At 36.2% G+C, this 8,622-nt stretch overlaps 1 protein-coding gene across 1 annotated transcript; it reads left to right on the forward strand.

Moving 5' to 3' along the window:
• Positions 1 to 1,095: 1,095 nt before the first annotated feature.
• On the forward strand, positions 1,096 to 5,286 carry six3b (SIX homeobox 3b). The gene is made up of 2 exons (XM_037754039.1): positions 1,096 to 1,966; positions 4,553 to 5,286. The coding sequence occupies exons 1-2, from the start codon at positions 1,302 to 1,304 to the stop codon at positions 4,689 to 4,691; spliced, it is 804 nt and encodes a 267-aa protein (XP_037609967.1). The 5' UTR covers positions 1,096 to 1,301; the 3' UTR covers positions 4,692 to 5,286.
• Positions 5,287 to 8,622: the final 3,336 nt, after the last annotated feature.

Genomic DNA, 8,622 nt, shown 5'->3' on the forward strand with positions numbered 1-8,622 from the left:
GTGATTAGAAAGTGATTAGAGTGGAGGGAGACCACTTAGAGAAACATACGCTTCACAATCACACCGTTCACATTACTGCTATTATTAATGATGCAAGCAGTTTATGAGATTTAGTTGATGGCAGACGGTGATGTCAGTTTTGATTCAAGATGTTTTTCCTCGTTTCTTTCTTTTTTTAAATATGATGCATCATCATCATAATCACAGTCTGTTTTTCTCTGTTTAAGGTCTTCTTGTTATTTGGTTATTATTTTTTTTTTTTATTACTTCTACTCGTTTAAATCTGTTTTAAAGCTCCGGGAAAAGTAAGTGGCACCTTAAGTTAAAGGGCCTACATTTTTTACAGGTTTAAATCTACCGAGTCAGTTTCCCATGCGCGCTAACATGTGGCTGCGCTGTTCAGACCGCTCCTCTGCCTGCTTGTCTTCACTCACACAATGCGCTCGTTCTCACTCCACCTCACGTGCAAGGGCGCACACTCCACACTGCAGAAGAGTTAGTTTATCTCTGAGAATATCTAGTGAATGTACAGTGGACGTTTGTGCAGAAATAAATGCTGCAGCTCCTCCAGACCAACAGAGGTTTCCCGTGTCTTGTGAAGTGATGTCAGCCTGAAGTGATGAATCTCCACAGCGAGAAACGTTATCGTCTCGTTACCGACCGGATGCCGGTGTCTCCCTGCTCGCGCAGTCAGGAGACGATAACATTTATCTTCCTGCTTCAGCCCCTGCACCGACCTGCTTTTCCTGCTTCAGCCTTCGGGGCTGAAGCAGGAAAAGCCAACACTAGGATTTGTGAAAAAAAAGTGATTCATGGAGAGACCTTCGTCTGGTCAGCTAACATTACTGCCAAGCAGCTGAAATATAGAGTGATATTGTGGTTTTAGCTGACGTGTGTCGCCTCACTGTTTTGAGCGATGCTCGTTCATGTCTATTTAGAGCGAGCAAACGCGAGCAACAGGACTCTGACTGTCGTTGACTTCATGGCCACAGGTGTCGCTGTTAACAAGCATTTCTGATTCTTACAAACAGTCCCTTTAAGTTAAGTTATTCTTCTGTTTCCTGTTTAGTGAAATGGTTTGGAGAGTCAGAAGTCTTCCTATGTGTCCAGCTTGTGCGTAAAAGGAGGGAGATTAATCCTCTGTGTTTGATTGACAGCGCTGCCATGACAACCCAGCATCAGCACCAGATTGTCCAATGAGGAGTCAGATTCAGAGTCCCTCCCTGACTCCCAGGTGAAGCTAAAGAGTCAGACTTTCAGCACATTTTCTGTCAGACTCTGGTTCCACTCTGTTAATCCAGATGGTGTTCAGATCTCCTCTCGACTTTTTCTCATCATCCCGGATCCTCTTGGATGGGACCCCTCATCTGGACCCTCCTCCATCCTCATCCTCCTCCATGGCTCTCCCGGGGATGTGTTTCTCCGCGGCGCAGATCGCCAGCGTGTGCGAGACTCTGGAGGAGACCGGAGACGTGGAGCGTCTGGCCCGGTTCCTCTGGTCGCTCCCGGTGACCGCAGACGGCCGTGACTCCATCTCTAATCACGAGTCCGTGCAGCGAGCTCGCGCCGTGGTCGCCTTCCACACCGGGAACTTCCGCGAGCTCTACCGCATCCTGGAGACGCATCGCTTTACGCGCGCCTCGCACGGTAAGCTGCAGGCCATGTGGCTGGAGGCGCACTACCGGGAGGCGGAGAAGCTCCGGGGGAGACCGCTGGGACCGGTGGACAAGTACCGGGTGAGGAAGAAGTTCCCGTTACCGAGGACCATCTGGGACGGAGAGCAGAAGACGCACTGCTTCAAGGAGCGGACCCGGGGTCTGCTCAGAGAGTTCTACCTGCAGGACCCGTACCCGAACCCGGGCAAGAAGAGGGAGCTGGCCAACCGGACCGGACTCACACCGACTCAGGTCGGGAACTGGTTCAAGAACCGGAGACAGAGAGACCGAGCGGCTGCAGCCAAGAACAGGTCAGAGACTTTCACTGGGAATAAGTCACAGGTGGTAACTTTTAGATGGATGGATAGATAGATAGATAAATAGATAGATAGATGGATAAATAGATAAATAGATAGATAAATAAATAGATAGATAGATGGATAAATAGATAAATAGATAGATAGATGGATAAATAGATAAATAGATAGATAAATAAATAGATAGATAGATGGATAAATAGATAAATAGATAGATAAATAAATAGATAGATAGATGGATAAATAGATAAATAGATAGATAGATGGATAAATAGATAAATAGATAGATAAATAAATAGATAGATAGATGGATAAATAGATAAATAGATAGATAGATGGATAAATAGATAAATAGATAGATAGATAAATAGATAGATAGATGAATAAATAGATAGATAAATAAATAGATAGATAAATAAATAGATAGATAGATGTTATAGATGGATAAGTAGATAGATAGATAGGTAAATAGATAGATAGATAGTAATTTTATTGATCCCGAGGGAAATTCAAGTTTCCAGCATCACAGTTCCATAGTGCAAAAACATGTTAGTAAAAAGGCAGTAAAAAAAGTTAGTAGTGCAAAGTACAAAGTACAAAAAAATATAAAAATATACCAGATATAAAAATACAAGGAGATGAAGAAGAAAACTGTCAAAAAAGCAATATAGTGCAGAGTAACAGCTGTGATACAGGACTATTAAAAAAGTGAATATAGTGCAGAAGAGACTGTTAAAAATGAGTATAGTGCAGGGTAACTCCAGTACCTCAGATAGATAGATAGATAGATAGATAGATAGATAGATAGATAGATAGATAGATAGATAGATAGATAGATAGCAACTTTATTAATCCCGAGGGAAATTCTAGTTTCCAACATCACAGTTCCATAGTGCAAAAACATGTTAGTAAAAGGCAGTAAAAAAGTTAGTAGTGCAAAGTACAAAAAAATATAGAATAGAATAGAATAGAATAGAGACTTTATTGTCATCGTCATTGAAAACAACGAAAAACAGTTTAGCAGCTCTTAAAAATATAAAAATATACCAAAAAGATATAAAAATATACCAGATATAAAAATACAAGGAGATGAAGAAGAAAACTGTTAAAACTGAATATAGTGCAGGGTAACAGCTGTGATACACGACTATTAAAAAAGTGAATATAGTGCAGAAGAGACTGTTAAAAGTGAATATAGTGCATTATTATCCGTCCTGCAGACCGTCCTCCTTTGTCCCCGTCCTCCCTAGACAGGTGTTGTACAGTTTGATGGCTCGGGGGACAAAGAATTTCCTGAGTCTGAGTCTGTGGAGCACTTGGGGAGCACATGCAGAAACATGCAGGTTGTTGAGTAGCCAAAAGGAACCAACTGTTAATTTTCTTAGTATAGTATCGAAATACTGTTAAAATCAAGGCAACTCTATGTGTCCTAAATTTAATCTTATTGATCACCCACTTACTTTTTCACTCTCTCGTTGATGCCATTTTCGTCGCAACAGGCAGCCAAGGTTGTGCGTAAAAGGGCCATTCATGCGTAAAAGCGCACGGCCATTCAGCTTGTAGGTTTTTGTTTTTCCTTCTGTCAGTCTGACCTGGACGAGCTTTCTTCCTTCTCTCTCACACTATAATTTGCTTCAGGGTCAGTGTGTGGGTCAACCATCCTAATGGTGAAGGCACAGCCAGCATGAATGGGTGCAAATTGCTCACCACACACATACACAATGACAATGGTTTTCAATCACTTTTAATTTTTTTTAAATTTATTTAATTTTTTTTTATATTTTATTTATTTAATGTTAAAAGAATACATACACACACTTTTAAAGGGACACACAGACAGCAACAACAACATATATAAAACAAAGAAAAGCTACCCGTTGTAATAGTGCAGTGTCAAGAGATAAGTTCATATTCATATACATATTCATATACATACAACCAACCTCATATATATATACATATATATATATACATACAGTATATACATATGTCTATATCCACACTCGCATTCATATAGATATCCACTTAGACACATTTGCTTATACAATTATCTATTCTATTATACAGACAAAAAGAGGACATATTTACATCCCTTTAGTTGACCTTTATCGACATTATTTATTTATTAATTTTGTTTAACTCCAATCTTCACCCTGACTCAAAGTATCCCACCCATGCTCAAAATTGATATTCTGTTCTTTATTTCTATTAACATCCCTCTCCAGAACCCACTGATGTTTCAAAAACATTTTGAAACATCAGTGTTTAACTGCTGTCTTTTTATAGCTTTAAATATAAATGCTTTCCCCATCTTAATGATGATGTTGTTCAAGTCTTTCCTTTCCTTTCCTTTCATCATCCCTTAAATCACCAAACATTATAGATAAAGGACAACTATAGAAATGTGATTTGTAGAATGAGATTCACTTTTAATTTTAGCTAAGGAGTTTAATTTGTGTTATTTATTTTCACACAATAACAAAACAACATAGAACTGTTCAATTTGAACCATTTAATTCATTTTGCACACACTTTGGATTCAGATTTATAGGCTTAACTTCTTTTTCTCTTCATTTTCAGGTTGCATCACCATCGGATGTGTCCAGACGGTGCGCGGTCACTTAGCGGAGGAGAGTGCAGTCCAGACGAAAGCGGCGAGCGCGCAGATGGAGAAACTCTTCTCTCAGTAACGGACAGTGACTCTGACTTGGATGTTTGAGACTTAAAATGGACTTTTGGTGGGGCCTGTGATGGTCCATCGTGGATTACCAGAGAGAGAAAGAGGATGATCATCAGGGTTTGGGTTGCAATAAATGTTCAGGGCATAAAAACAGCTTCATCCTAAATGTTACCCACCACACAGATGATGTTACACGTTACATGAAGATTTTGTTCTTTTGTTTCCTGAGAATATATGATTTGTTTTTGTCTATGCTGCTGTTTTTTTGATCACCACACCCACATTTTTTGTATTTTTATCACTGGATGGTGACAGTGCACATCTGCTGACATCTTATGATTAAACAGACATGAAGCTGGGGACTCCTGTTGGACTTAAGGGGAGGACCCTTTACAGACTGAAACCTGCCAGTGAGCTAATCACTCTTATTTTCTCTTAATTATGTGTCATTATTATTTTTCTCTAGAAGACCCCTGGATGTCCTCTGCTGTAGACAATCAATACGCACTGAAGCCTCCTCTCTGGCTGCTTGTATGTTTTTTTGTTTCTTTTACCTTCAACTTTATTTAAAGTTCACAGAGTTCACTGTGCAGTCTGTGTGTCGTACTTCATGTTCAATTTGATGCTGAGTAAATGTTTTGGTATTTTATATAAATAAAAGTATTTAATATATGACTGCTATTCTCTTCTTTAACCTTCCTGTTTTCCTCGGGTCAAATTTGACCCGTTTTCAAACTTCATTATATCACAAATATGGGTTTCTTTCATCGGATTGCCCCAAAATAACGTGGATGAAAGTAATTAATAATTTCTGGTGGGGGGTTTCATATACTCAAATAGGAGGTATAATTTCATATAAATGAAGTTTATTGACCATAAATTACAGAAAAAAGTAGTGTAAAACTTGTGATAATGAGTTGGAATGAAGTTGGCTTAAAAAGGTGTCATTATGTGCTGCCATTTAAAAGGTTTGTATATTATAATATTTATTATATTCTGACTAAACTTTGACATATACCCATTTGTGATAATCCATCAATATTATGTTCCACTGATAGTCAAAATAATTAAGAATTTCTGCTCTTTTTTTTTCAAAAAATTAGGTGTAATTTCATGGAAATGATATTTATTAACCATAAATTCCCTCCAAAAAAGTGTAAAACTTTGTGGTAATCAGTTGGAACGAGGTTGGCTAAAAAAAAAAAGTGTAACACAGAATTAGGTGATAATTTATAGTTTATGCTTTATATAAACCGTCAAACCAGACCAAAAGTTGCACGGTCGACGGAAAGAAAATCACCATTGACACCATCACTGTCAACAATTGTAACAATGAAACATAATTAACCGGTGTATAAAAAGTTAACAAATTACTGATAACACAGTATATGAATTATACTGTATGATTACACACATGAACACATTTCTATCTTCCATTTTTTCCCCTGATTTGTGATTTATACTAATAAAAATTACTTGACTTGACTACATATTTTATAGCTATAAATCTTCCATTATTGAAAAAAGAAAATCCTATAAAGTCAAAAAAAAAAAGCAAAACAGTTCAGATCAGTGACCTTTATGTGCAGCATAAGGAGACATATTAATCTCTGAAACTGGACAAAAAAAGGTTATACTCTCACTTCCATTCATCTGCTGTCCTGCAGTGGGTGGCTGTTTTTCTGGAGGGCTGCGACCACAGTGTGGAGGCACAGTGACGCCATCCAGTGGTCAAAGATAAAACATGACCTTTATGGGTGTTTCTGCAACTAAGGTCACTTTGACTCTCCAAAAATAACAAAAAAAATTAACCTCTATGAATTTTAACCCTCAGAGTATATAATACATACAAACAGGTACACAAAATCCCATCTAGTGGTTAAGATTTTAATCTTTTATGTTTATATTTATTGTTTTCATCACTAATTTTATGCATTTAACTTTTTTAATTTCTACAATATTTTAAAGACATTTAAATTAATTTTCATCAAGCTTTGTGGATCATTGTAAATATTGATTTAAACACATTTTCTAAAAATAAGGGATTTCATGATTTTTTCATGATCAACAGCGGTAAGGACATTTTTGCTAATATTGCAGCTAGCAAGATCTGCTACGATAGCTTTGACTCTTAGCATCTAATATACATGAATTCAACAGTAATATTAAGTTATTTTTTAAATGTAGTTCAAAATACACAATTACTAAGTTGTACGGTAAGGACACACAATAAATACTTTAGAAAGAAAGCTGATATTAGCCTTGTTTCTCTTAATCTTGAGGGTCACCTGTGTGGGCGGCCCAACCTGTCATACATGTGCTCACCTGCTAACTTCTGTTTCCATGGAAACTAGATTAATATGGCTTTGAATAAAACTTGTATTATGGTATTTGTTCAGTATTGCAGTAAGGACTAATAAGAGGCACATTTAGATGAAAAAAAAATTAATATAAATGATTTGTACACAAATAAATAATTTGAATATGGTGTAAATTAATATGTATATGAAACAATTCCATTTGAAATAATGTCATATTATAATTGAATTAGCTAATTTTACGTATCTCAATATTGAGACCACAGTTGTGTGGGAAGACAAATGGTGTTTGGGCCCATAAAATGCTTCATAAATTGTATTAAATCATATTATTTAGTAATTATTTTTGTTATGGCAAGATGGTTAATAACACTTTGTATATATTTATCAACCATTGCACTACAAATTTTCACAAAAATCCAAAATTTCATTGCTGGGGCTCAGTTGCAGAAACAACCATATACAGAAAATAAACTAATAAAAATACACCAACCAAAATTTGATAGTAAATCAGGCTGAAAGGCAGGTCAGATAACATTATTTAATTGCTTTAACAATGAGGGTGAATTAAATGTGTCTTGAGTCCTCCCTGTGAATAATCAGAATTGGACGTCCTCATTGGAGTAACGTCATCACGTAGGTGGGCGGGGCTAGCATGAAACAGGAAGTTTACCTGGCAGGTAACGCATGAGGTGAGAAAATGAAAAGTTTTAGCTTGTTTTCATCAGAAACAGGGTCATAAAATGTTGGCCTTTTAGCTGTCAGACATATTTGTTTATAGTAAACTAATATCTTAGCAAAATATTATATCCATAGAAGGATTTGGCATAAAAGAATACCCTCCTTTTATACTTTTAAAGATACTGATTTTAAAACATATTTGACTATTATTGAAAACTTTGAACTCAAAAAAATATAAATTGGCAAAAAATATAAATGTATTCCAATTATTTAATAGGCTCTGATTGTTTTTTTCTTTTTTGTTTGCATTCATTTTTTCCTTACATTTTATTTGTTGTATAATTTATTTTTATATTTTTATACTGTGAAATATATTTATTGAATTTTTTGTAATAAAAAATCTGAACACGTTTTTGTAACTACAGTATTGAACTTTCTAAATAAAGTGTAATAGCTGCCTTTTATTTACTCCTCTACTTCATGTTTTTTTGTTGTTGTTGTTTTTTACATTTATCCTTTGATATTGCAATATATTGTTATTAATTGTTTTTTATTTGTTTGTTTGTTTTATTGACACAACAAACATTAATTACTTCTTTATTGTTTTCTTCCATTTACATACATGTTCTTTTTAAATATCTATATATTGTAATTTGCTTAATGAATTGTATATGTTTTTGTTTTAATTTTGTTTTTTTTAATTTTTATTTATTATTGAATTGACGCTTTGGCAGTATTGTTCACCTGACAGTCATGCCAATAAAGCAAATTGAATTGAATTGAATTGAATTGAACATGAATATGTTTGCTGCAGCGCAGATGAGTACCTCTGCCTGTCACAGAAATCCACTTGATCACCGTGGAAACGTGAATCTACGAAGAGCACTTGAACGCACCATTCGGTGACGTCATGTCCTGGCAGCGTCATTGTCCCGGCGATACGTCATACGAGCCAGCAGGCGGCGCAGCTG

The sequence above is a fragment of the Sebastes umbrosus genome, chromosome 20, assembly GCF_015220745.1.
Source record: "Sebastes umbrosus isolate fSebUmb1 chromosome 20, fSebUmb1.pri, whole genome shotgun sequence".
NCBI lineage: Eukaryota > Metazoa > Chordata > Actinopteri > Perciformes > Sebastidae > Sebastes > Sebastes umbrosus.

What these genes read in the sequence shown, in the direction of transcription:
- six3b (XM_037754039.1), top strand. Translation starts at nt 1,302, where the DNA reads ATGGTGTTCAGATCTCCTCTCGACTTTTTCTCATCATCCCGGATCCTC. An exon ending in GCGGCTGCAGCCAAGAACAG is followed by an intron (nt 1,967 to 4,552) that starts GTCAGAGACTTT and finishes CTTCATTTTCAG; the next exon opens with GTTGCATCACCATCGGATGT.